General features: G+C 60.1%; 1 protein-coding gene across 2 annotated transcripts in view; it reads left to right on the top strand.

The window, feature by feature from the left end:
* Positions 1-1298: 1298 nt before the first annotated feature.
* Positions 1299-27029, top strand: part of PRKCD (protein kinase C delta) — a 28563-nt gene continuing 2832 nt past the window's right edge. The window contains exons 1-19 of one of the 2 annotated variants that reach the window (XM_059161174.1): positions 1299-1537; positions 4819-4932; positions 9910-10078; positions 16563-16696; positions 17807-18006; positions 19461-19521; positions 19693-19855; positions 19943-19974; positions 21199-21284; positions 21552-21681; positions 22422-22522; positions 23142-23229; positions 23450-23547; positions 23705-23878; positions 24043-24134; positions 24668-24730; positions 25741-25879; positions 26036-26224; positions 26814-26942. In XM_059161174.1, coding sequence (XP_059017157.1) covers positions 9936-10078; positions 16563-16696; positions 17807-18006; positions 19461-19521; positions 19693-19855; positions 19943-19974; positions 21199-21284; positions 21552-21681; positions 22422-22522; positions 23142-23229; positions 23450-23547; positions 23705-23878; positions 24043-24134; positions 24668-24730; positions 25741-25879; positions 26036-26224; positions 26814-26942 — 2022 coding nt within the window. In that variant the 5' untranslated portion in view covers positions 1299-1537; positions 4819-4932; positions 9910-9935. The remainder of the gene's footprint in view (positions 1538-4818; positions 4933-9909; positions 10079-16562; positions 16697-17806; positions 18007-19460; positions 19522-19692; positions 19856-19942; positions 19975-21198; positions 21285-21551; positions 21682-22421; positions 22523-23141; positions 23230-23449; positions 23548-23704; positions 23879-24042; positions 24135-24667; positions 24731-25740; positions 25880-26035; positions 26225-26813; positions 26943-27029) is intronic. The other variant, XM_059161175.1, reaches the window with a different exon arrangement.

Genomic DNA, 27029 nt, shown 5'->3' on the forward strand with positions numbered 1-27029 from the left:
AGGTATAGGGTACCAGGACCCTTTTTTTCTCTGTGGTGCAAAGAATCATTATAATTTTGCTCTTTCCAGTCCAGCCTACCTCCCCCCCCCCCTTAAAATAGAGTTTTGGGATCCGCATCTCTGCCAGGGCTCTCCATCCCTGGAGGTCTCACTAGACTCTTCCCCCTCCCAATCCACCCACCCATCCAGTGACCCACCTGCTCTGGCCTGTTCTCCCCACCCATCTTCCACAACCCAGGGTCCTCCCACCGGCACAGGTGGTAGCTCCCCTGTCCCCATCCATTCTCCCAGGAGCCCACTCCATTGGAAGAGCTGCCACCAACGTATTCCTTGAGACCAAAGTCCTAGCCATGACCTGTCTCTGCCATGAGTCCCTTGATCAACTTGGTCCTCCTCAGGAATTGCCCCCCATTTCCAACCATTAGGCTTCGGCTGGGAAGAGCTGTCTCTCCATCCCTTCTAGGTGTTCTCCCAGAAGGCCTGGGACCTGGAACCCTCTACTTTGCCTCTGGAAAAATAAAATTTCTTTGGAGTATGGAGCCATCAGCTTTTCCCTTTTTGAGCTTTTGGGGCAAGCTAATGGGATCCTTGGGTCCCTCACCATCCCGGGACTTAAGGCCCAGAGGGTAACCAGTGAAGAAATGAATGAGTGAATGAATGACTGAGTTATGCCTGGCCACTGAGTTTCCAGTACAGAAAGGAGCCTTGGGCTCCTACTGGGGGCGGTGGGGAGTTATGGAAAGTGGGGGCAGGAGAGCAAAAGACTGGAGGATCAAGGTAGGGGCTGCTCTTAGAATCGCTGGACCAGCAGCGACAGACCGGCGAGAGCCTCCCCCGCTGGAGTCTTCCCAGCTCGTCTCCAGGGCAGGGCCGGGACCAGCCGGCCTGGCGGCGGGCACTGGGCCCGGCGGCGTCCACACTCCAGCCAACAGGAAGAGAGAGAGAGCGAGGCCGGGCGCGGCGGGCCAGCTGGCCGGTGGGGAGTCCCGGGCGTGGGCGCTGGGAGCTGGGGAAGCCCCGCCGGCGCCTCCCCGCTTCGGTGTGCGAGAGGTGGGGAGAGCGCCCCCCTCCCGCGGGCCTCAGCGTCCTCCTCCGTAAAGTGGGGCGCCTTCTGAGGGGCTGAGGGCGGACAGGGGCCGAGGCGTGCAGCGGAGCGCAGAGAGCGCCCCGCACCGGGAATCAGAGGCCGGGACCCCCTCCTCGCGGCGGCGGGGGCGGGGCCGTGGGGGGGCTGGCCCTGGAGGAGGCGGGCCCTGAGCGGGGGCGGGGCCGGGGCCGGCACCTGGGTGAGGTCGCGCCGCCCGGCCCCCTTGCACTTCCGTGTGCAGCGGCGCGCGAGAGGGAGGCGGCGGCCCTGGGATCCCTGGAGCGACCCCCGGCATCCGCCCGCCGTGCTGAGGTCCGGACGGGACTCTCCGGCCTACCGGCCCGTCCGGGTCGGGCCCGCACCGACCCCCGTCCCCGCGCGCGCCCGAGAGCGGCGCGGGGAGCTGGACCTCAGCCGCCGCGACCCCTGGCGCCTGGCGGTGCGCGGGAGGTGAGTGAGGGCCTGGCCCCGACGTGGGATCCCGGCTACCCCTGGGGCGCGCCGCCCCTCCCTTCCCCCCTCCCCGATCCGGTTCCCGTTTCCGAAACTGAGAAACTGAGCCGCGGCCGGCGAAAGTCCCGTCGCGCCCCGAGACCGACCGGTGCCTCGGTTCCCCGTCCGTCGGTCTGTCCCTCTCTCCGTGCAGCGGTGGGGGTCGAAGCCCTCTCGTTGGTCTGCTCCCGGCCCCGTCACCCGCTTGTGTGTCCTAGACCCTCGGAGCGTTCGCCCGTCCCTCACGGATCCCCGGGGCCCTCGGTGGGTCCATCTGTCCCCACCCCCTCTACGTTCCCGCGTCCGCGTCTTTCTAGTCCGGATGGGTCAATCCGTAGCCCTCCGCGTGCCCCACCCCCACCGCACCTCCCGCCGCCCCCTGGATCCTGTGCTCCCGGAGCCGCGCCCCCGGCCCACGCTCTTCGCCCCCTGCCGGTCCCTTCGCCCCTCCTTTTCTACTGCGGAGGAGAGGCTACAGGCCGCCCGCCTGGCCTCGCCGCCCGCGTCTGAGTCCCTGCCGGGCCCAGCCCGCGCGGCGCCTCCTCCTTGCTCTCCCTCTTCTTCCAGTCTGGGTGTCTCTCTATGCCTTTCTCCATCTGTCTCCGGGCTGGGCGTGGCTCCAGGCTCCACCATTCCCCCCCTCTTACCGCCCCGCCCTTACGCCCCTCTGAGTCCCCTCCCCTGGTGGCTCCTTCCAGGTCCCGTCGATCCGGGCCCCTCCGCAATCCAGACGCCACCCCCGCGTGGGGGCCTGGCCAGGTGAGGGGACGGGGTGGAGGAGAGCCGGGGTGGAAAGGCAGGAGGTGGGCACCGTCAGAACTGTCCCACTTCTCCGACTCTCCCATTTGTCCTTGCCTGGGAGGGAAGAACCCCACTGAGCCCCTCCACTTCCGCCCAGCTAGAAGGATTTGGTGGGGTGGGGGGGGGCATCCTCTTCTCTGGCCCCTACCCTCTATGGTTGGACTTGACTCCTTGTGCTGAGTCGCCTGTATCTGGGCATGTAGGTATATGATGTGTTTGTCTCTCCCTCTGTGTTCTTTGTCACTGTGTCTGTGGTCCTTTTCCACATGGAGTGACTTGCCTGTGTGTGTGTGTGTGTGTGTGTGTGTGTGTGTGTGTGTGTCTGGGTGTTTAGCGGCTCTGTGTGCCCTTTGCAACTCTGTGCGTACTATGTCCTGGTGTGCTGGCACCAGACTCCTGTGTGTTGGTATGTGTGTGTGTGTGTGTGTGTCCTTGTATGCCTGTGTGTCCCTTGTGTGTCTGGAGGGTCCTGTGTTGCACACTGGTTTGTGCCGTGGTGACCCACTGGCCATATACTTTGAGCTGTTAATTTGGGGAGCCAGTGGTGTTAGAGTGTCAGCCCCTTACACTTATATGAGTGTGTCTGTATGAGTGTGGGTGTGTATGTACACTCCCTTGTCTTCCTTTCCTGCTGCCACAGAGCTGCTGTGACCAGGCTGACCTGGTCACTGAAGGAGGGGACGGGTACTTTGAGTTTCCTCGTTCCTGCTGTGGACGGAGCTGGGGTGTGGTGGACAGGCCAGTAGAGGGCAGCTCTCTGTGTGTGTGTGTGTGTCCCTTGCACGCACACTGTCTGGTTTGGACAGTTGTACCTGGCTGTAGAATGGTATAAGAGATCTGGTGTGTTCTGAGCTGTGGTTGGGAGTGTGTGGGGTGAGTGTGTGACTGGTGGGGACTCACAGTCTGACAGTATCAAACTGCCAGTCTGGGAGTTAGGGAGTCCCAGTGATTGTGGGAACTGAGAGAGTGGTACCCCGGTTGACAGCGCTGGAGGGAAGGTGAGAGCCCCAGTGTGTATGAGAGCAGCGGGGAGGCCATGAGGTGTGCATGCTGCGCCTCAAGCCCAGCCCCGGCTCCTGGGGAGGCTGGGGAAAGCCTCTGTCTCTCACCTTCCTCTGCTCCCCCAGGTTGAGGGGGACCGGAGGGCAAGTCTTCACGTTTGCATTGTTGTGACCCCAGTCTCTGGACCCAGGAAAGATGTGGGCCCCAATATTCACTGTGCCTCTTATGGGCAAGGGACGGGAGCTAACCTTCTCTAAGGCTGCGGGAGTTCCCTTACCTGCAGAACAGAAAAAGTTGCTGTGAGGACTCAAGGTCTTAGGTCACTGGGCCTCTGGCACAGGCTTGGCTCACAGGCAGAGCTTAGCACATGCTAAGTCTTACTTGGTGACCACTGACCCCGCCCCCAACTGTATGGTCCCCTGGGCTAATAAAAGCCCCAATAGTCCCCAACCCAGTTTCCTGTCTGTGATGTGTCTGTTGCCCATCCCGTGCCCTTGACCGCACTGCTTGCAGAAGGGCAGATGGCTGGCAGAGACCTCATGAACCCTGTTCAGCCCAATTGACGCCTGCCCAGTTTCAGCAGCACTGATGGAGGAATAGGGCTGGGGGGGTGATTTGGAGCTTGACTGCAGGGTGCTGACACCGTTTAGCTGCCGCAGCTAATTGAAGTTTAAATTAAAATTAGGAATAAAGTACAGCTAGGCCTGAGGGTGCGTCATTCTGCAGGGAGTGGTGATGGGGGTCTTCAGCTGAAGGAGGAGCCGCCATCTGGTGGGAGGGGGAGTCTTCGGTGGTCCGGCTTGCAGGAAAAGTGCTCAAGTCTTTCTGCCAGGAGACCCGGGATACCTCGCTGCCTTTGCCATTCCTTCCTTCTAGGATCTCTCTGGGCCTCAGTTTTTTCCAGCTGCATAATGGGCCCAGAATTAATAGAATCACCTGGACTAGAAGGTGCAAAACAAGGAATAAGAAAGTGCCCCTGTTCATTTGGTACACCCAATGTGAGCCCAGCACAGGAGACGTCAGGCCATGTCACTAGGGCCTTAGAACTTCCCTGGGGAGATGTAGTCTCCTCATTTTAAAGATAAGACAGGCAGAAGCTCAGAGAGATTGCCCTGGACCACAGAGCAGTGGCTGGCCCTACCGTGCGGTCTCCTAAGTCACAGGGCGACCTCCTCCAGACAGGAAGATTAGGAAACGCTTTCTTGCTACGCCTGTAGTCTGGAGATGCTCCGAGGGCTGACACACAGTGATCCAACCCCTAGCATGGAGAGGACACATAACCGGTGTCTTGGAAAAGTTGAGCCCAACACCCCATTTCACAGGAGAGAAAGCCGAGTCCAAAGAGGTGGAGGTCTCCAAGCCAGACGGGGCCGACTGAGGGGGAGAGCCTGTGTGGTGGTGCCTCCCAGCTCAGCTGCTTCCTCTTGTTCCTGCAGGTCTGCCTGGACCCTGCCGAGGTGAGGGCGGTGGGCCTACCTCTGGTGGTGGCTGTGTGGCAGTGGCTGCAGCAGGAGCCAGCACTGAGGGCAAGGGGGAGCCAGGAGCCCCAGGTAAGACTGCATCCTCCTGGACATGGGGACAATGTGCATGGGGTGGCCCTCCTCTTTGGGCTCTTCCCCTTCTGCTGTGGTGGGGGCTCGGTGGGGTGTGGGGAGGGTCCCACAAAGCCTTCAGGCTGGGTATGGGGCCTGGGTGCCCGGAGAGGGCAGCAGTTTGCCTGGAGCTCTGAGGCCTGGGCCTGCCAGCACTTTGGGGTGAAGAGGGGGGCCGCTTTGCTGGTCAGTTAGAAAGAAGCTGGTGTGTGTCCCACGGTTTGGGGGTGGGTGTATCAGCTTTTTTGTGGTCCCTTGGTGTGGCCTCAGGCTGTTTTCATCATTGTCACACGGGTTTGCCCTGGGCCCTACATTGGGTTGGATATCAAGCTGAGAATGGAAAGAGGTCTTCTGCATTCTCTTCCACACCCCAGTTCCTTCATTTCTCCAGGCTCTCTGGGGCAGAGGTGAGCCTCAAAAATCCCCCTCCCCAGCCCCCAGATTCTGGGTGAGTTAGGGAAGGCTAGGGAAGGCTGCCCTCTCTCAGGCCCCTTGTAAAACTAGAGATTCCTTTCTTTGGGACCAGACTTGCCTCCTTTAGCCTGTATTGCAGTGAAAACAGTCCCGCGAGTTACCCACTGAGTGTCCAAAGTCCAGTGGACAAGATTCTGTAGGTGTGGTGGCATTGCTGACGGCACCTGGAACCTAGGGAGTGACACTGGGGAGGGGGCGGCCAAGGTGGTCTTTCTTCCAGGAGGCCCCCACTCCCCTTCCCACTGTCTGTTGGGCACCTATAGGTTTGGGGAGGGGGTGGTGAATGGACCAGTGGGGGCTGGGCTCTCAGAGCTTAAGTCTGGGAGGCAGGGGAAGGAGGAGGTCAGGGTCTTGGCTCCTGGGATGGGAGACTGAACAAGGCCAGGGTCATCCCTGGGTCTGCTGTTTATTCAACTTAACCACCAAACCCAGAGGGCAGGAGGTAACCTGTTCTTGGCTGGCTGGGGGCCTCCGCTCCCTGAGGTCAGGGGGTCACCCTCTCCCAGCACTGAGCCTCATTCCCTAAGAAGTTCACCCAGTTCGTCTTGCAGTCAGCCCACTTTCAAAGCTCAAACATCACCTCCCCAGCCGGCGCTGACCTCGGAGTGCTCACACAAGGACATAGAAACAGAGCTGCCCTCAGCGCCCGTGCCTACAAAGCCTCGAGTGTCCACACACACACCACACATGCATGCACACGTCCACGGCTTTTCACACGCACTCACCCACAGGCACGCTCAGGCAAGCATGCAGATGCTCGCCCAGTCATCCTTGCACACAGAAGCCTGCCCACACACACTACACTGCCCATTCAGGGTCAGGAAGGCAGAGTCCTCGGTCAGGGTCACCACCCCCGCCTGCGACCGGCACGGAGGGTGAGGTTTGAGGTGTGGCTGTGACCACAGGTGCTCCAGGGGGTCCAGCAACACTGGGCAGTGGGTTCTGCCCCAGCGGTCACCTGCCAGCCTGCTCACCCGGACCGGACCCCAGGCTGACCGGGACTCGGTGCAGGGGAGCTGGGGATGAGGGCGAGGGACCACATGAGCTGTGCCAGCACTGCTTGTGGCCGCTGCCACAGAGGAGGAAGTGGGCTGCTTGTGGTCATGGGGCCAAGGTGCTCGCAGGTGGATGGGGGTCCGGTCAGCCCCTCTGTCCCCCATAGCATCCATGCCTGGTGGAAGAGGGGTTGCTGGGCTCTGGCGACTGGGAGGCAAGCAGGCTGCTTCTCCCAGGGCGGTGTGTGCACTTGCCAAAGCCTGGGCCCAGGGAGAGGCCTGTCCATCCGAGGTGTTTCCGGAGACTCACTTCCCCTGGGCTGCCCAGGAAGTGGTTTCAGAGTGGGACTGACCAGCCCGCTGTCTGTGGCCTGCCCCGCCCTGGCCTTGCCTGTGAGGGGAGCAGCGCCTGGCCCGTGGGTTAGGCTGACTGACCAGGCTTCCCACGCCAGGGCTGATTGGGCCTTGACGGAGGCCCAAGGAGAGGGGTCGTGGGGTGAAGCCATGAAGTCCCCTGCAGCCCCCAGAACCCCAGTTCCTCCTTCCCTCTGAGCTGTACCCTGAGGCTCAAAGCCTAACTGGCAGGCACGGCGGCCTTGTGTGAATTGGCAGCCGCTGAGTTGCCTCTCTGGGATTAGGCCGCTCCGAGGAGCTGTATGAAAGAACCTGGGCAAGTGCCTTTGGTTCCTGGTGCCTCATTTTTCTTCTCTGACAATGAGACAATGATGGCATCCATCTTCATGGGCTGGTGCCGAAAACTACAGATAATATATGCAAAGCAGTGAGTGTCGTGCCTGGCACTTTATTAGTGTTTAAAGATTGGAAACTGTAGTTACGTAAAGCACTCAGCACTCGGTTTGTGGTAACTACCCCAGAAAACAGCAAGTGGTCTTGGTGACGGGGTTAGTATTGTCTGAAGTCCTGGACCCCCGCCCAGCATCACAGGGCCTGGTGGCCACACAGCCTGGCCAAGCAGCCAGGGCTCAGGCTCTCTCGCTCCCCCTCGCGTCCGCCTCCCACTGGCAGGCCTGCAGGGTGGGAGCCCGGGTGGAGCAGCTGCGCCCACTCAACAGCCCAGCCCCCTCACTGCCTTCAAAGGGAGAAAAATAGCTTTCATGACAAGTGGATGCAGGAAGAGAAAGGCAGCTGCCTGCTGCCCCCTCAGGCCTCCCCCTCCCCCTCTAGGGTCCCCCACGGGACTCTTGGAGAAGCTGAGGCTGGTGATGAGGGGCGGACGGTGAGCCCTCCTGCGGGCCTGGCTACCCTTCAGAGTCTGCCTGTGAACTGGGAAGGGGGTGGATATCCGGGGCCAGAAATCCCCCGCCTCCTGCACGCGTATCCCTATGACACTTGGCAGCTGGTGGCGGGGACCTGCCTAGCGTGAGGACCTGCAGAGGGTCAGTGCAGGGAGGGGGAGCCTTTTGCTAGAGTGTGGGTGTGGTAATGATGGTGGTATGGTAGGCAAGGGCCCTGAGAGGGAGGGAGGGAGCTGGGCAGGAGCCTGGGCCAGGACTGTGAGCCAGGGCATGCTGGAGGTTTAGGAGCAAGACCTCTGTGGGCATCAGACAGACCTGGGGTCGAGTTCTCACTTGGTATTTACTAGCTGGGTACTCTTGAGCCAGCAGCTGGACTGCTTTGAGCCTCCGCGGCCTCATCTGTGCAATGGGCAGATCAGGGAGTTGCCATCAGAGACCTAAGGAGGACCTAAGGAAGAAGCCTGTGTTTCAGGGGAGCGGGCAGGAAGACGGAACAGCAAGTGCAGAGGCTCCTAAGCAGGAAGGAACCCGGCTGCTCAGGGAACTGAAAGGGGTCACTGCGGCTGGGGCAGAGGAATGAGGGGAGGGCAGTGGCTGAGGAGGAGGTCAGGGAGGTAATGGAAGCAGCTTGGGTGGGTCAGGCCCAGGAGAGGCGTCTGGGCTTATTGGAAAGGGAGTGCTGAGATCTGCTTTATGGGGGAGAGGGGCTGTGGGGCCAGAGCAGAGGATGGAAAGCAGGCAGGTGCAGAGCCTGGGGAAGGTGTTGGTGCCAGGATGGGGACAGTGGTGGAGAGGAGACGACTTCAGGGTAGAGTGCAGGACAGAACTGAGAGCCATGCGGTGTGGGGAAGAAGGCTTCCGCCCTTCCCCCACCTCCCACCCTGCTAGGAGAGGAGGGGGCACTTGCTTGCGGAACGCCAGGAGGCCGGCTTCACATGTATTTGAGGACCCATAGATCCCGGTGAGGTTGGGGCATCAGGTGGGCCCACAGGCAGGCCTGCAGCTGGGGGGCCTGGGCTGAAAGTGGAGACTCGAGAGTCAAGAGGTAGCAGGCGAGCCTGGGCAGGGGAGGATGGGGTTCAGATGGTCTTTGGTGGGGAGATTCTAGAGGCCCTGGGTACAGGGCTGGATGGCTGTCCCTCGAAGGTCCCTGCCAAGGTGTCCAGGAGGGCAGGCTTGTGGTGACTGAGCCACTGTTTTCACAACAGCCCCGGAAGCTTTGGATCACGTCGTCGGCTTGTTGGGTCAACAGGCACAGTGGAGCGGCAAGGCCAGATGTCTGCTTGCTGTGGGCTGCAGGGGCGAGGAGCGGGGCCAGGGCAGGGATGGGGGGGAGAGAGGAGGATTGCAGGGGCTTCCAGGACCAGGGCTGGAGAAAGCTTCTCAGTCTCCATTGTTAAGACGGGGAGACTGAAGCCCTGAGGGAGACAGCAGCTAACCCAGGGTCAGCTGGGGGTTTCAAGCTGCCTTTGCCCCATCGGGTTTCTTTCCGGGGCAGCAGCCCAGAGCTGGGCACTATAGGGGTTGGAGGCTCGAGGAGCCCCTTTGCCCACTGATCCGAGAAGTTTAGGGTGTACCTGTGGCGACAGGAAGACGGAAATGGGCAGTGGGGCGGGTGGGGAGAGGGCCTGGTGTGGGGCTGGGATGGCGGTGGTGGTGAGGATGATGCTCTTGCATTCAGGACAGCCTCTAAGGCAGGGCAAGATCATTCCCTTTTGGGAGGAAGTCAGAGCGCTTTGGCCAAGCTCACGGGGCCCTGAGGGCCTATTGGGTCTGAACTAGACCTGTCCAGCCCACACCCAGGCCCCCACTGCTGAGTTCCCTTGTTCACTGCCTGCCGCGGGATGGGACAGCATGGCCCTGCCTCGCTCCCAGCTCCTCCCGGTCCCCAGAGTGGGGAGGTGCGATAGGGGCCCTGCTCACCTTGTGGGGACAGATGGCAAAAGCCTTTGGGGGGATCTCACCTCTTCGATGTCAACAAAGGGGAGAGCCATGGGTACAGAGGGACAGGGTGGAGGAGTGGACGTGGTCCCCCCCTGTGGAGGCTGGCGGAGCCCTTCCCCCGCCCGAGACACACCCATGCCCTCACCCCACAGGAGGCCAGGTGGCCCGTTCCAGGTTTAGAACTGGAGGGTCCCTCTCGGCCTCCCCCTGGGGCTGCCCCATCAGCTTTGTGGTTTTGGATGAATTGCTCCGTCTCTCTTTGTCAGGTTCTGCCCAGTGAGTCTGGAGCTCAATGGTGGTCACGTGTCGGGCGCCTGGTATGGCTGTCCTGCCCACAACAGGTGTACGCCCTCCCCTCCTCCTGCACGCCAGGCCCGTGACTACCACCTGTGACCCCCTAGCCTCGTCCTCGGCCTCTGCGGTCCCCTCAGACAGGTGGGTGGGGAGGCCTGCCTGGCTCCGTGCCTGACTGGTCCACTCCTTCCCTCGTGCACTTTGGACTTTGCTCTGGGCCAGGAGGGACTCTCTCTGCCTCCCTCAGTGGGGAGGCCAGGGCCTGCCCAGCACCCGGCTGCCCTTCTCTCCTTTGCCATTACCCCAGCTTTTTTACCTCAAAAAAGCTCCGTTTGGACTTCCCTGGTGCCAGCGCCTCGTCGGACATGTGTGGTCCTTCCAGGCTTCTGTGTTTATGCCTGTGTCGGCCTGGAGCATCTCTGCCCGTGTTTACCTTACGCTCTTGGCGTGCCGTGTGCGGCCGGATCTCTCTGTGCTGGGGAATGCGTGAGGGCGTCAGTGTCCTGTGTGGCCCCCGCGTGGGCCTGGATGTCTGTCAACATGTGAGAGCAGGGGAAGGGGGGTGGTTTCTTAGTGTGTGTCACTGAGTCATCATAGGAGTGTGCGTATGTGCCTGTGGTCACGTGTGTCTAACTGCAAGTGGGGTTCCCCGTGCGTGACTGTGTGTTTGGGTTGGTGGGTGTGCCCATGTGTGCACACATGTGTGGTTATTCTGGGAGAGGCCCTACACCCTAGTGTCCCCCCCAGCGCAGCTCCTCACAGAGGCCCCCTTGTCCTCAGTCTTGACGGGATCTTTGTTCCTCCCTTGGGGGTACCTGGAGCCCTCCCTCCCACCGAGCCCAGGGCTTTCCCAACCTAGGACTAGCTGAGTGACTCAAGGCTTGGGGCTGGTGTGGACTTTGCCCTCGAGAGGGCCTAGCCTCATCCCCGTGAGAGCCCCTGAGAGTAGGGTCCCAAGTCTTGCCCCTCAGACTCTTGCAGCCCCTCTGGCCTGGTGAGCCAGCTGCACCCCTGCATGTCCATCAGAGGGAACCCCGTTGTGATCCCCATCACACCCAAGCGCCTCTCGCTCCATTCCTTGCACTTACTGCCTGAGAGGTGGTCATATCGTCCTCTGATACATATTTATGTGACTGTCCCCACCAAGCTGTGAGTTCCATGGCCTGGTGTGTCTTGTCACCGTGGTGCCTGCCAGTGGGGCCTTCGTGACTAACGGCCCCCCAGCCCATGGCGTGCGGGCTTCTGTCACCACCAGCCCATGTTTTCCTGGGAAGAGGGCCCGTGTCCCTTGTTGGCTCTCAGGGTGTCGCCACCCCTTTGGCTATTGCAGAAGCTTCATTCATGCTGCCCAGGTCTCACCTGTGACTCCCACTGGATCCCAGCCCAGGAGAAGGATTTTTTAATGTCCCCAGAACATTCAGCTGTGTAGCCAGGGCTGAGAAGCCAGAGCCAGGGGCAGAGACTTTGCCCAGAGAATCGACCCAGGTCCCCAGCATGAACTTCCCAGACAGCTGCACAGGGTGCCTGGGGGAGGTACGTGGGGTAGAGGAGCAGCCGGCTTTCTCAGGGAGGAGGCAACAGTTCCCCAGGGTTGGCCTTCAGAGCTGTCTGGAAGGATATATAGGAATTAGGGAGGACATACTGGCTGAGGGAATAGCATATGCAAAACAAGGGGGCTAGAAAACAAAACGGGAGTTCACAGAGTAACCAGAGGTGAGGTCTGAGCTGGAGAGCAGGACAGAGCCTGACTGAGGTCTGGGCTTTCTCCAAGGGCAGTGGGAGCCCAGGAGGTTCCATGGGTTGGGAGGGACCAGGAATGGTAGCAACTGGGTAAAAGGAGAAGAATTCACTGCCCTGGTTGATCTGTGTGGTGTGAGGGAGGGGCCAAGAAGCAGCACAGTGAAGGGGTAAGGTGCTAGATCTGGGGAGGAGCAGGTGTTGGGAGCATCCCCTGCTCTGGGACTTGGCTGTGACCTGAGACCATAGTAGGGCCTCCTCCCAGGACAGGACTGGGCATAAGGAGGCTGGGGCACAGGCCCTGGTGGAAGGGCATGAGAAGGGCCTTGCTAGCCCTTCCCCTCCCCCACCTCCTGTTCTTCTTGCTGAGCCCATTTCCTGGGTTGTGAAACCCCTGTGGCCTCCTTGACTTGCTTCTGTGTGGGAAGGCCATCTGGGGAGGCCAGCCTCCCTGTCAAGCCCGGCCCCTTTGCCCTGTTGGAGCTCTGCCCGAGCCAGCCAGTCCCTCCTGCTGCTCACACTGCCTCTCACTGTCCTTCCCTCCCACTGTCTGGGCCTTGTGTGTCCTCCTGCTTCATTCATCCATCAAGGCCCACGTGGGCTGCACCTTGAACTCCCCCCCCCAAGGCAGGGTTTGATCCTTAGGAGAGCCCGGGTTGACTCTTGACTCCCGCTTTGCTGCCATCTCCAGCCAGCCTTGACCTGCAGCAGGTGGTGCCTTCATGCACAGGCAGGGGCTGGCCCCAAGGTTGGGCAGGTATGAGTGAGAAAGGGCTGCATGGGGGGTGGTGCATCTTCTGCCCCCAGCGGTCTGTTCTTGGAAGAGCAGATCCAGCTGGTGCCTCAGCTTTGCTGGCTGGGCTGGCTTTGCTTGACCTCAGCCTGCCCCCTCTTGTTTTCCTGGCAGACGTTCTGAGAGAGCCTCCCTCCACATCTGCTCACGCTCCCCAAGAGCCTGGCTAGGTCTCTCTTCTCAGGTCTCTCTTCTCTGCTCCTCTGTCCTACCCTGTTACCTGTGAGGCAGAATCCAAGGCCAGGGAAGGGCTGGGGTAGAGGGGACCAGGTTGCATTTGGGGGCCTGGGGACTCTCACTGCAGGACGTTGCCCTTGGTTGCCCCCTACCTACGAAGAGGAGGTGGGTATGTTAGTTTCTAAAGACCCATCTCTTAACTCGTTGGGTTTTATTTTTCACCATTAATAAAATGATTTTCAAACAAGTTACACGTGATTGCAGTAGAAAAATTAGAAAATACATTTTTTTGTTCCAGATGACACCCCTCAGGCCATGTCTCCCACCCCACCCCCTTTGCTGGAACACACTTGCGTGCATATGTGTGGAGATATGCAGCATGCACACTTGTCCTCTGCTCCCCGGGAGCTCCAGCCATCGTGGCCGCTCTGGCCATGTCCAGCCTGCCCTGGCTAGCTGGGAACAGGTTTCCATTGCCCTGGAGGAGGCTACCTGCCTGCTCTGGGTCTGGCCCAGCACTACCTTTCCTCACTTCTGGGTGGCTGGTCTAGGGCGGGGGTGTGGGGTGTGGGAGGAGCAGAGTCAGTGGACCCTCATACCCTGGAACTGGAATTCAGGACAGCCAAGGCTTCCCCAGGTTTTGATAAGCAGAGGCTGGCCTAAGGGGCTGGGACAGGAGGGAAGGGAGGATTTCAGGGGTCAGTATCACCCTCTTACAGAGGAGGAGGAGGTCTTCAAGGTTAAGCCAACAAGAGGTTGGGTGAACAAACTCTGGGTGTGCCCCAGGACACCAGCTCCTTTACTCCTCTGTCCTCACTGTGTGTGTGCGTCGCTCCTGGCATGTTTCTCTGTCTCTCCCTTTGCTCCCTCTCTCCCTTCATCAGTCCTTCCTGGCTGGGCATACTGGAAAGGACATCAGGCAGGCCTGAATTCAAATCCTTGTACCACTTCCTGGCTGTGTGACCTTGGGTAAGTCACTTAGCCTCTCTGCACCTGTTCACTCATCAGTAAAATTGCCACTTCCAGGACAAGCACAGGGATGAAGTGAGCTAATGCCATGATGAGGTTAATCTGGCATGTGTTGGCCTCAGGGACGGATGGGTCCTTCTTTGAAGTGGGGGTGCCGAGACTCAGCCCTAGATCTTCTGACTCTGTCCGGTGCTCCCTGCTTCGTAAGGCTGCTTTTGCTGTGGGTTGGAGAAGAGGTCAGTAGAGATCAGGAGCCCTCTGGCTCCAGCTGGCTCCAAGGAGCAGGCACCCGTGGAGGTCTGTGGAGGTCTGCCCTTGCCACCTCCACAGCCCTGTGCGGCAGCCTGGCGCTGAGTCAGTGGCCTTCCTTTGGGGCCTGTGGGCCTGGGCCTATTTGCATGGGGGCTATAAATAATCGGCACACCTTGCTTTTGTGCTGTTTCTTCACTCCCTGTTTCCCCACCAAGCTGAGACTCTCTGAGAGGTAGATGGGGGGCGCTGGGTCTGCTGTGCAGGGGGCACCCAGTGTGCAGGGCCCGAGACCTTTCCCAGCATTACATGGTGATGGAAGAAGATGCCCGCTCACGGCGACTGTCTCCCTCCTGGGGTCTGGGCAGTGCAGCTAGGCAGAGGACTCACACTCTAGTTTTTGTCTAGGAAGTTGGGGCTAACCCTAGGGTCACTGCCAGGTAGCCCCAGGGCAGCCCACAGAACCCATGGGTTCCCCTCCTCGCAGCCTGGCTGTACAGGTTTGGGGCAAGAGCTGGGGCTTGCTGTGGTCGTGGTTTCCTTCCAGTGGCTTTTAACTGAGCAGCAGCTGCTCTGATCATCGAGAGCTGGAGGGCAGGTCTGACTGGCAGCCTACAGGGCTGGGCTCTGCCTCCCATTCCGGGGTCTTCTCTGATCTGTCTCCTCCATGCACCCCCGGGGCAGTCCTCATGGTTGGTTCTTGCGAGGTGACCTAGAAGTGGGAGAGGTCATGGAGCCCAGGGGCCATCTAGGTCTGGGGGAGGCTGTGGGGAGGCAGCTTGACCCCTTGCCCAAAATGGCCAGGTCATTTTGCCGCTGGGCTATCCAGACCCCCTCTCAGGAACCCAGGTCCCCTGCGGCACAACCATTGTTTCTTTTTCCCTGCCTGACTGCCCCCTCAGCCTGCGTTCTCTGAGACATTCGGAGAGCCCATCAGTGCCCCACCTGGGTCTCAAGGTTATCGTGCTGGGAAGCACGAGACCCAGCCATGTCTGCTGGGGTCAGGGCCTAGGATTGTGGGAGCAGACTTAGGGCAAGTGGGTGTTGTCCACAGGCCCAGCTGATCATTCTGGATCCCTCAGGGAGAACTCATCTGGCGGCTCCACAGCTTGGAGCCCCAAGCCCAGCTGGGTGGCAGGAGGGGCACCGTGTCCATTTTGGCCTGAGAGCTTGGGATACTCACCCAGACGCCTGCATGTAGTCAGCCAGGCCCACGCAGCTTGCTTTTGTCTTCCACGTTAGCTCAGGGCCCACCACATGCCACCCACACACACCTTCCCCATCTCACATACTCACATGTGCTTGAGCCCAGGGAGGAGCCCGCAGCCATCCACGGCCGGCTCCTCCTCCTCACCTACCAAGAGGTGGTGGTGGTTGGCTCAGCTGAAGGCTGAAGGCTTTGGGACCTGGCCTCAGATGTGAGCTTCCAGCTTCCACACCGGCTTGGCTTGTGCTCCCTCTGAGGCAGAGCCAGGCCCGGGCAGGAGACACTGAGGGCAGACCCCTCCCCTCTGGCTGCGGGCCGGAGAGGGCTAGTGGGGCCCCTGGGCTGGGCTGCAGGCTGAGGTCAGTATTTCCCGTGAGCTCATCTGGGCTGGGAACAGCAGAACCAGCCGTTACTCTGGCTGCCTTGCAGAGGAGCTGGGGGACCCGTCCCAGGGGCCGGGGGGCCGCTGCACGTGTACACGTATGTGTGGGGGGTTGGGGGTGCGTGTGTGAGGCCGCCGCCGTGCTGGCTTGTGTTCAGGAAGGCGTGAGCACATACGCGTGTGTGTGTGTGCGTGAGTGTTGGCTCAGCCTCACTCCTGGAGCGTCCTCATGTGTGCGGCTCAGAGCCAGGGTGTGTGTGCGCCTGCGGGCTTGCGCGTGTGACCATCCTCCAGGAACGACAACATGGTCACCTCCACTGGTGAGCCTCAATCTAAGGAACAGCTAGGAAGAGGGAGATGCAGGGCTGACCTGTGTGGGCGGAAACACAAAGTCAGTGTAGGTTCAACATTAAAATAGTTTTATATTTGGCCAAAAAGAGTCTGAAAGTGCAGGCAACCTCTGTGGGGGAGCGCACCTGACCCTGAGGGGCCCCAGTTCAGAAGGCGAGGGGTGTGGTCTGGCCTCTCACTGCCCTGCTCCCTGAGTGGACTGGCTGCCTCCTGAGTGGGACCTCGGCTTCAGCTTCTGGCTCAGCTTTGGGCTTTCAGTATCTCATTCTGAAAAGTGGGAGTGGTCTTCTTGGCCCTGTTGGTCTGCTTGAGTAGTTAGGGGCAAACTTTGGAACCAAGAAGGGCTGCAGGGTGGCGGGGGTGCCGTCCTGCCCGTCTCTGTTGGCATGTGCTGGGTGCCTGGCCCGTGGTAGGTGCAGAGCCATGGGGTATTAAAGGATGCCTTAAATGACCCCCCCAAATAAATGACTCGAGGTCACAGACTCACCCACCTCCAGGGCCCAGGTAGGTTTTGGAGAGTAGAGTACAGAGGCCTGGAGTGCACTCAGTAAAGGGGGCTGTGCCAGCCAGCTCTCTTACCGGGGATGCCACAGATCTAGACTTCCAGAAGACCGCTCGGGTTTCCCACTGGCAGCTAGAACTAGTGCCTTGCCAGCACACTGTGGAGGCCAAACTGAATGCAGTGAGAGCCCCCGGGAGCCCCTGAGCACCTCCCAGGGCTGGCCCTTGCCGCCCAGCCTCACCCCTTCCGTCTCCGCAGCCCCACCGCAGGCCCCGGCATGGCACCGTTCCTGCGCATCGCCTTCACCTCCTATGAGCTGGGTTCCCTGCAGCCCGCCGATGACGCCAGCCAGCCCTTCTGTGCCGTGAAGATGAAGGAGGCGCTCAGCACAGGTAGGACTGGGAATCGGGGCCCAGCGGGCGGCCCCAGAGGGCCTGGGCCTTGTTCCCCTGGAACTTCCTCACACTCCTCTCCCTGCCCAGCCTGGCTGTGGATGCAGGACCGTAGTGCCCATAGGGCCTCTAGCACTGGCTACATGGATCCATCCCCAGGAGGGGGATGGAGGTGGTGGGGGCGGGGCGGGGGAGACATGCTTCTGGCTCCTCCCCCGTTGGGGGTGTCCCCCAACAGTTTCCTCATGTCCATCTGTGTCAGACTCTATGCTGGGCCCTGAGGATACTGCTGTGCTCCGGGGCTGACTTGACCCTGCCCTTGTGGGGCTTACGGTCGGGTGGTCAAGTATAAGAGACACTGAGTCCTGTGATAGGGAAGCCCAGAAGAGGCCCTGTCCCAGGCTGGGGTCAGGGAGGTCTTCCTGGAAGAAGCAGATATCTCACACCATTCCTTTTGGCTTTGGTCCTCACCTGCTAAACCCCTGACTTACCCCTTAGGTCTCAGCTGAGCTGTCCCTTCCTCCAGGAAGCATTCCCTGATCTTAGGCTGGTCCACATACCTGACCATGACCCAGACCAGGTCTAGACCCTGGCCCTGCCTCCTTCGGTCTCATCCCAGCTGTGATTTAATGTTTACTTGAGGGATTTGTGGGCTCGTCATGTCTCTATCCTGGACTGGGCTCTAGGGGGACAGGCACTGGTTTGTCTTCTCTTTCACCATGTTCCTCACCTCCAGTGTTGTGGCTAGCATGAGGGCCCGCAGTGTGTTCACTGAGAGAGTGCCATGAGGGGAGGTGACAGCTAAGCGGGGCTGAAGGAAGAGGGTCACAGGATGAGGGAGCAGCAGGAGCAGAAGCCTGGAGGGGGCACCTAGCTGGGCAGCCTAGAGGAGCTGCTGGCAGTTTGGTGTTTGGAGTGTTAGGAATGACAAGCTGGAGAGGTGGTGCACATAGCACGGTAGTGAAGGCTGAGGACTGAGAAGAGCCTTAGGAGGGCTCTCGGGGCGGGGGTAGGGGGAAGCTAGGCAGCCTCGGGGGCTGAAGGCTGTGGGGACCTGGGGAGGGCAGGAGAGAGGGGCTCCAGCCAGACCTTTGCCTGGCCGTGTTGCAGAGCGCGGGAAGACGCTGGTGCAGAAGAAGCCCACCATGTACCCCGAGTGGAAGTCCACATTTGATGCCCACATCTACGAGGGCCGAGTCATCCAGATCGTGCTGATGCGGGCAGCCGAAGAGCCCATGTCCGAGGTGACGGTGGGCGTGTCGGTGCTGGCTGAGCGCTGCAAGAAGAACAACGGCAAGGCCGAGTTCTGGGTGAGGGCGTGGGGGCGGCAGCCGCGAACACACGGGTGCAGGCAGCGTGGGTGAGGGCGCGTGGGCTGTGGGGGTGCACGCGTGTGTGCACAGCGTGGGGGTGGGGCGTGCAGCTGCACAGTGGTGCCTCCATGTGTGCGTGGGGTGTGGGTGAAGGAACACGGCTGTAGGAGTGCACGCGCGTGTATGGGGTAGGTGAGGGCACGTGGGCTGTGGTGGTGCACACGTGTGTGCACGGGCCCCGTCTGGCCTCCTGAGCAGCTCTGTAGCTGCTCCAGCTCTGCGATCCACCGGGTCCCAGCTCCTCTGAGTCTGTGTCCAAATCCATTAAGGACCCTACCTCGGGGTCGGTTGTTCAGGGGAAATGAGCCACTGGATGCCAAAGGCTTCCTGTAGTGCTGGGCACATAGTAGGTGCTCAAGAGAGTCACCCCCACCCCTACACCTTCCTTCTTCCCTTTTAGTTTCACAGAAGCAGGATACGCACATGGTAAAACATCTCAAAATGTGTGTGCGGGGATGTCCCAGCCCCACCACCAGGTCCAGACCCCCTCTCAGAAACATCCGTCATCCCAAGTTCTGTTGGAACCTTCACAGGTGTTTGGGGTGCAGGCGGGCCTGAGGGAGCACAGTTATGTGGCTTCAACAGTGAGGGCATGGGAGAAAGGGAAAGCCGAGGACCACCACTCACCCGCTGGAACCCGGCCTCCACACGTGCACCTGGCCACATATCCCTCGTGGCCACAGGATATCTGTGCTGCCCGGGTGTCTCTTGCCCCCTGGGGTCACCTTTGGGCTCCTGCAGCTAAGATGTCCCCATGGGAAAAAACCCCAGACCGTTGGGGACTCTGGTCAGCCTCCCGTGAGGCATGAAGGGACCAGGCTAGGAGAGGAGTTGATGCAGAGCTGTACCAGCCCTTGGCCGGCCAGGCAGAGATCCTTGCTGTGCTCTCTGTCTACTCTGCCGAGGGACAGTATCAGGGAGCAGGCATGGGTCCTGGGAGAGGTGAAGGTCCTGCCTTCGGAACTGTGTGGGGGGACTGGGCGTGCAGAGCCCCCTCCATGGAGAGCACCAGTGTGGGGGTGTCAGCACACATCTGTCTGTCTGTCTGCATGTGCAGGGACTGGGGGAGGGGGGCTCTATTCTAAGATCCTTGTCAAGGGGGCAGCAAGGGTGGGGCTGGGGAGTTTCCCTTCCCACTCTGTTCCTGGGCCGTGTGGCCGGCCTGGGTGTGAGCTGGATCCTTTCACTTCCCCAAATGTAATAATACCCCTGGGTTGGGGTGTGGGGGCGGGGCTCAAGGGCGGGGCCATGCCCACACTGGGCAGACAGGTGTCCGGCCCAGGCTGCCAGGACTCCCTTGGCCTTGGGGGACCAACCATGGGGGCGGGTTCTGAGTCCAGCTTGGCTGGAGCCCGCCCTCACTGACCCTCCGCCAACCCTCACTTCTGCAGCTGGACTTACAACCCCAGGCCAAGGTGTTGATGTCTGTGCAGTATTTCCTGGAAGATGTAGGTAAGACCCTCCTGCCCTGGGCTGGGGACGTAGGTTGAGAGGCTGGAGCTAGGATTGAAGCTCAGGGAAGCGGTCCCTATCAACGGTCTCCCCAGAGCCACCCTGGGAGGGACTCCAGGAATGTTGTCCTTCCCGGGGCTGGGACTGACTTCACGACCCCACGGGCCCCAGATTGCAAACAGTCCATGCGTGGTGAAGACGAGGCCAAGTTCCCAACTATGAACCGCCGTGGAGCCATCAAACAGGCCAAAATCCACTACATCAAGAACCACGAGTTCATTGCCACGTTCTTCGGGCAGCCCACTTTCTGTTCTGTGTGCAAAGACTTCGTCTGGTGAGGGATGGCTGTGTCTGCCGGGGTGGGGTGAGGCAGGGAGGGCCCAGAGCCAGCCCTGACCCTGCTGGGGGCTTTGTCTTTCAGGGGTCTCAACAAGCAAGGCTACAAATGCAGACGTAAGTGTCTTCTCGGCCCAGCTTGCGTGCCCACCGGCGCCTATGTATATACTCGGGGGAGCCTGTGTCCCCATGTGAGGACTGTGTGCGTGGACAGGATCCCTGTGTGCCCGTGTGTGTGCTCAGGGGAGCCCATGTCCCCGTTGTGAGGACGATGTGCCCAGACAGGATCCCCGTGTGCCTGTGTGTGTGCTTAGGGGAGCCCGTGTCCCCGTGTGAGGACTGTGTGCCTGGATGGGGTCCCCATGTGCCCGTGTGTGTGCTTGAGGTTTCCCCTTCAGAATGTAGGTAGGAGAGCCACACCCAGCGGGGCCAGGGGTAGGGGGGGTTGTTGCTGTGGCTCACAGAAGCCAGTTCCCTGTGTCTCTTCCCAGCCCACTCACGCTTGGGAGCATCGCAGCCCAAATAGGCCTCAGTACAGGATTTACACAGAATCAGTCAGAGCCACCCATCACGGCTCTGTTCCCCCAGACAGCTGAGGCAAACTTTTCCAGTCCACCCCTGGCTGCGCATGTGCTTCTGTGGGGACGCGTGTTTGCCTAGGTACACACGTACACACATGGCTTTGGTTCCGGACACAGGCTCTGGAGCCAGATGGCCCGGGTTCGAGTCCCGGCTCTGCCACTTCCTACCCGGAGGGCCTTAGGCAGAAAGACTTAACCTCTCTGTGCCTCAGTAAAATAGGGCCAGGAACCATTATAAAGATCAAATGGGGTAAAATATATAAAGCTGCCTTTTAGGCGATAGACACAATAATGATTCTGTACCGGGAGTTCCCTGTTCTTACGCATCAGTATGTGTGTCGCAGGCTCTTTGTGTTGGGTGTGTGTGTGTTTGTGTGTGTGCACATGAGCGTGAGAGAGCGCTTAGGACCGGTTTGCTGTCCTGGTTCCTGCCTGCCTGCGGTCCTCTTGCTGCAACACTCCATGCCCCTCGCAGCCGCCCCCCACTGCCCACTAGGCCCCCTTGAGCCACCCCTCATCTCGGAGACCCTCCCGATTGGCCTGTCCCTCCCTGCCCCTCCTCTTCCCAGGCCCCTCCTGCCAGGGCAGGCAGGAGGAGAGAAGAAGCCAGCTGTGGGCCCCAGGCCCGTGTGGGGTGAGGGTGTGGGCGGTCGGGGAGAACAGCGGCTTTGTATAGAGGGCCTGACCGGCCCAGCGGCGCCAGCTCACAGCTCTGCTCCTCCCGCTGCCTCCCCCCACCCTCGGCCTGTGCCCCCTCAAGAATGCAACGCTGCCATCCACAAGAAATGCATCGACAAGATCATCGGCCGGTGCACGGGCACCGCAGCCAACAGCCGGGACACCATAGTGAGGCTGGGCCCGGGGCGGGGACCTGGGGGGGCTCAGCCAGCAGGGAGGGATCCAGGCTCTCCCCAGCCTTTCCCCGTAGAGCCCACCCTTCTCCCCATTTTTCCTGGTCCGTCCTGGGACTCCTGGGTTGCCCAGTCCCCGGGGGGGGGGGGAGCCCTGTCGGGCATCTTGCCCTGCATGGGGTTGGGGAGAGCTAGGGGTTGAGGAAGGAGCTGGCACTGGTCTGGGACCCTCAGCCTGTGACCACCCCTGTCTCCTCCCCAGTTCCAGAAAGAACGTTTCAACATCGACATGCCGCACCGATTCAAGGTTTACAACTACATGAGCCCCACCTTCTGTGACCACTGTGGCAGCCTGCTCTGGGGGCTGGTGAAGCAGGGATTAAAATGTGAAGGTGCGTGTCCCCCAGCTTGGGGGCTAGGGCAGGACAGAAGGGCACTCCCCGCTGGCGCCTGCCTATCGGGGTTTCTTAAACTCCAAACAACTCCGACTGCTTTTGCCCTGTTCCTGGGGGAAGGCCTCGATGCTGCCCCCACCCCCTGCTGGCCTGACTGCCTCTCCTGTTTACCTGCTGTGTGACCAGGAGGGCCCACCTCTCTAAGCTCAGTGTCCTCAAGGGTAAGGTAGAGTTAGAGTAGAGTACGGCCCAAAGAGTCATGGGGGAGGGGGGCGCAAGGCCCGACGCACACTAGCAGGTGTTCAGCAAATAAGCCTCATAGACCCCTGCCCCCTCTCCAGGCTTTAGCGAGGCAGAAACAGGAGAAACGCCCCCTCCCCCCCACCTGCGCAGAGGGAAAGTGACTTGTCTCAGTTGTCCTAGACATTCCTTAAAGGGTTTAGAATTAGGTCTCATAGCTATGGCTTTTTCTTTTTCTTCTTTAAATAATGAAAAATTTGAAGTGCTCGGGATGCTCCAGATGCATTTATTTCTAAATAATAGAAATATTTAGAAATTAGAAATCAGAACAGGAAACCCAGCGGACCGCACCAAAGCTCTGGTTCTTCCTACCCTCTTCCCTCCTCCCTGCCCTTGGCCGAGCCTGGGAAGGGAGACCGTTCTTCCAGAGCTTGCTGGTGGCCTATTTGGTCCCGCCCCGGGCAGGGGCTCTGATGGCCCTGTCTCCTTCACCCCAGACTGCGGCATGAATGTCCACCATAAGTGCCAGAAGAAAGTGGCCAACCTCTGCGGCATTAATCAGAAGCTCTTGGCGGAGGCGCTGAACCAAGTGACCCAGGTGGGCAGGTGCTGTGGGAACCCTGGCGGGGGGCAAGGGGTGTTTATAACTTGAAAAACCCCACTTTTGGAAGATCCAGTCCCAAGATTTAGGCAGCAGAAGGTGGTGAGCTTGTTCTCATAACAAATTATTTGAGCAGTTCTTTACTTGGTGAGCCTGGAAGAACACAAGGTTGGAATGCTTGGAACTAAAAGTGTGTGTGTGCGTGTGTGTGTGTGTGTGTGTGTGTGTGTTTGGGTGTTTAGATGTGGGAAGGGCTTGAGGAATGCTATAAAACCTCAGGTAAAATTCTAGAATCAGTTAGAGTTGAAGGCAGCACAAATACCAATCTATTGGGTAAGTGGTTGGGAGGCGGGACTCAGTGTGCCAAACTTTTGTTTGTAATCGCTGCCTTCCAGACCATCAAGATGTCCCTGTGCCATGGGAAGTTGTGTGTGTGTGTGTGTGTGTGTGTGTATACTCACGTGTGCACTACCTGGAGGTCCTGGGCTCTGCCCCTGCTGGCCCCCAGTGGTTGGTTTTGAGAACAGAGTTACGGATGGTGGGGGTCCTCCCTCTGGGCTGGGAGTTCTGATCACGGTATGCCTGTCTGGCCGCCAACCTCTATCCCCTCCTCCAGAGACCCTCCCGGAAGTCAGAAACAGAGACTGTTGGAATCTACCAGAATTTTGAGAGGAAGTCAGGAGTCCCTGGAGACATTGTCCCAGGTAAAGCTGGGCCCATTTTCTCCAGGAAAGCCCCCACTCCCCACTGGACTCGAGATGGGAGCCCGACCTCCCCCAGTTGCCAAGACCTGAGCGGAGGCACCACCCCTGGAGAGGGAGCCCTTTCCTCTCTGAGGCCCCTCACCCCACCCGACCCCTTGGCCCCAAGGCGGGGGGCCTCAGCGGACAGAGACCTGAGTCTAAAGTGCCATCTCTTGGGCAGACAGTGGGACCTACGGCAAGATCTGGGAGGGCAGCAGCAGGTGCAACATTGAGAACTTCACCTTCCACAAGGTCCTGGGCAAAGGCAGCTTTGGGAAGGTAAGGGGCCTTTGGGCCTGGGGCAGCTCAAGGGGCCTGGGCCCAGCAAGGGCCCCTGCATCCCACCCTACCTGGCTTCTTCCCGATGGGGCAGGGCTGGGGTGTCCTGGCCCTTTGGCCTGGCCTTCCCCTGCTCAGCATCCTGCCCACCCATCAGGTGCTGCTGGCAGAGCTGAAGGGCAAAAAGGAGTTCTTCGCTATCAAGGCCCTCAAGAAGGACGTGGTTCTGATCGACGACGATGTGGAGTGCACCATGGTGGAGAAGCGGGTCCTGGCACTTGCCTGGGAGAATCCCTTTCTCACCCACCTCTTCTGCACGTTCCAAACCAAGGTGTCCAGCTCACTCATGGTTACTGCCCCAGTAGCCGTGGCCTGCCCCCTGCCCCCCCATGTCCTCAGGACAGAGGTGTCCCCTACTTCCCAGCTTGCCCCCGGTGGTCCTCAGCAGCCTTCTGCCCTATACTGTGCCCCTGCTCACCCCTCTCCCCATCCCAGGACCACCTGTTCTTCGTGATGGAGTTCCTCAACGGGGGAGACCTGATGTACCACATCCAGGACAAAGGCCGCTTCGAGCTCTACCGCGCCACGTACGTGAGGGCCCTGATGAGTGTGTATTGGGGGGAGTCCACTGCTGGTCTCCCCTCCGTTCCTGCTTCCTTCTCCCTGGAACAGCCAGCCAGGGCTAGAGCTGGGGGTGGGGAGACCGGAGCTGGGGGTCTCCCCAGCATATGGGAAGTTGTGGATGGTGGGTGAGTGCCAGCATCCTGTCCCCTCCCTGAGCCTCGGGCAGCCTTGTGGATGGTGATGCTGCACAACACAGGACCCTGCTATGGGCCCCCAGACTGGCATGCACGCCCCCAACTCTGGCACATGTGTTTATCTATTTAAGTGCATACACTCTTATGATGGAGAATTAACTCCTTTGAAGCTCTACCTTCATAATTTCCTTTTTGGCCTTGTTTGCCAGCCCCTTCTTCCCTGATACAAGATGTGCTTAATGAGGCCCAGGTGGCCCGGAGTTATTTGCAGCATTTCCTGCCCCTGGGGGCGGGGATGGGGGCCCAGGGAGAAGCAGGAGTTGGTCGCAGAAATACGGGAACACTTGGTCTCCATCATGCAGGTTTTATGCAGCCGAGATCGTCTGTGGACTGCAGTTTCTGCACAGCAAGGGAATCATTTACAGGTACAAGGCGACGGTGTGTTGGGGGTGGTTTTAGAAGGGAAAGCTCCAACCCCATCATAGACCCCAGAAGGCTCTGCATGAAGCCTGGCCCAGCCATGGCCTCATCTCCGCTCGGAGTCCGGCTTTAGTTGGGTATTTGCCTGAGCCTCCTACTCCATTGCTTGGATTCCTGTGGCCCCTCTGCTGAGGCTGGCCCAGCTCCAGGGCCTGGGAACACGTTGCCCATACTTGGCGCCATTGGCGGGAGCACGGAACTGCCTGGGATGCTGTCTCCCTTCCTGGAAGCGATCGGTCTTGCTCCCAAGCCCCGTCTGAGCTGTCGGGAGGGAGGGCCGGCTTCCATCAGTTTTCACCCAGTAAAAAACAGCCCCATCCTGGATGTGGGGAGGGGCCCATCAATAAGGCTGATCCTGAGCGCTGGGCTTTGATGTGGGACAAGGTCAAGATGCATGGTCAGATGGAAATTGAATCCATGGGACAGTGTGGATCAAATAGGACTTGGGTTCTAGAAGGTGGTGGATGGGGGAGCCATGAACTGTAGCGTGCTCGTCCGTGCGTGCCATCGCCCTGGGGTGGGCGTGGTTCCTGAGGTTAGTGAAGACAGACTTCTGCTGTTTGCCCTTTTCTAGTACCCCAGGTGTATCAGTTATCCACGAAACCACAAACTGTGTAAAACAGACATGGTGCCTGCCTTTGTGGGGTCAAACCTGATCTCAGGGCCACGTCCGCTGCTGACTGGTTAGGTGACCCTGGGCAAGTGACGTCACCTCCCTGAGCCTCAGTGTGGGTTTTAGGAAGTCAGGTGGCGTGTATCCAGCACGTGGCACACCAGTAGGGGTTTTTCAGGAAACCCGTGTTTTTAGCACCTCTTCTTCGGTTTCCTTTTCTCTCCCTCGTTCCCTTGTCCCCTGGGGGGAGGTCCTAGGCTTACAGGACTGGAAATGGAGACACGGGGGCTGAGGGAAATGGGGCACTGGCCCCCGGTGACTCCCTTTCCTCCCCGCTCGCAGGGACCTCAAGCTGGACAATGTGATGCTGGACCAGGACGGCCACATCAAGATCGCCGACTTCGGGATGTGCAAGGAGAACATCGTCGGGGACAAACAGGCTAGCACATTCTGCGGCACTCCTGACTACATCGCCCCTGAGGTGAGCGGGCCGCCTGCCGGCCGCCAGCCCAGGAAATGTCTCCGCAGGGTGGGGAGACGGTGATGCCCCGAGCTGTGGCCAGGAACACGAGGGAGCCTGGCCAGGCCTCCGGCTCGGGGGCTCCTCTCAGCTCCGGCCCCGCTTCTCCTGCCCCAGATCTTGCAGGGCCTCAAGTACTCGTTCTCCGTGGACTGGTGGTCCTTCGGAGTCCTTCTGTACGAGATGCTCATCGGTCAGTCCCCCTTCCATGGGGACGATGAGGACGAGCTCTTTGAGTCCATCCGCGTGGACACCCCGCACTATCCCCGCTGGATCACCAAGGAGTCCAAGGACATCCTGGAGAAGGTGGGAGGGTCCGGGCCAGGCTGGCTGGGGCGGGGGGACCAGCAGACACACGGGTCCTGGGAAGGCCAGGGGCCCCTCGTCTCCGGAATGGCAGCCTCGCCGCCGGTGCTCTGGTCCTCACGTGGTGAGGGCATTGTTGGCTCTCCGCGTTCCCGGGAGCTCCTGAGTCCAGCCGCGCTGAATCAGCCCTGCACAGTGATTATGAGCTTAGGGCAGGAGGCAGACAGACCTGAAGCTAAACTCGGAGTCTGTCTCCCGATCTGCTGAATGGAGGCCGTAGGAGAAGCTTCCTCACGGGGTTTTGGGGAGACACCCCATGAATGCATGGTGCTCGGCTCTGTGCCCGGCACGTCGTGGACACCCGGTAAACACCACTGCTTTGACTCACAGACCCCCGGCAGGAAGTCCCCACAACCCTCCTGCGTGGCCTGTTGTGTCTGGGGGGACCCTCTCAGCTCCAGAAGCCCTGGGCTGGGCCACGGGGCCGGGCTAGACCCTCCTGGGCCCTTCTGGGCCCGCTTGGGATTCGCTGAGGCCCTGGGTTCCCCAAAGTCATCGGATGCTAACCAGGGCCCCTGCTGGGTTACAGCTGCTTGAAAGGGATACAAGCAAGAGGCTGGGAGTGAGCGGGAACATCAAAATCCACCCCTTCTTCAAGACCATCAACTGGACTCTGTTGGAGAAACGGGCTGTGGAGCCGCCCTTCAAGCCCAAAGTGGTACGTGATCTCACTCCCGTGGGGGCCACCCACTTGCTCCTGCCCTCCACTGCCTTCTGGGCCCTGCCTCCCTCTCGCTTCGTCGGC

This window comes from Mustela lutreola, chromosome 2, assembly GCF_030435805.1.
Source record: "Mustela lutreola isolate mMusLut2 chromosome 2, mMusLut2.pri, whole genome shotgun sequence".
Lineage (NCBI taxonomy): Eukaryota > Metazoa > Chordata > Mammalia > Carnivora > Mustelidae > Mustela > Mustela lutreola.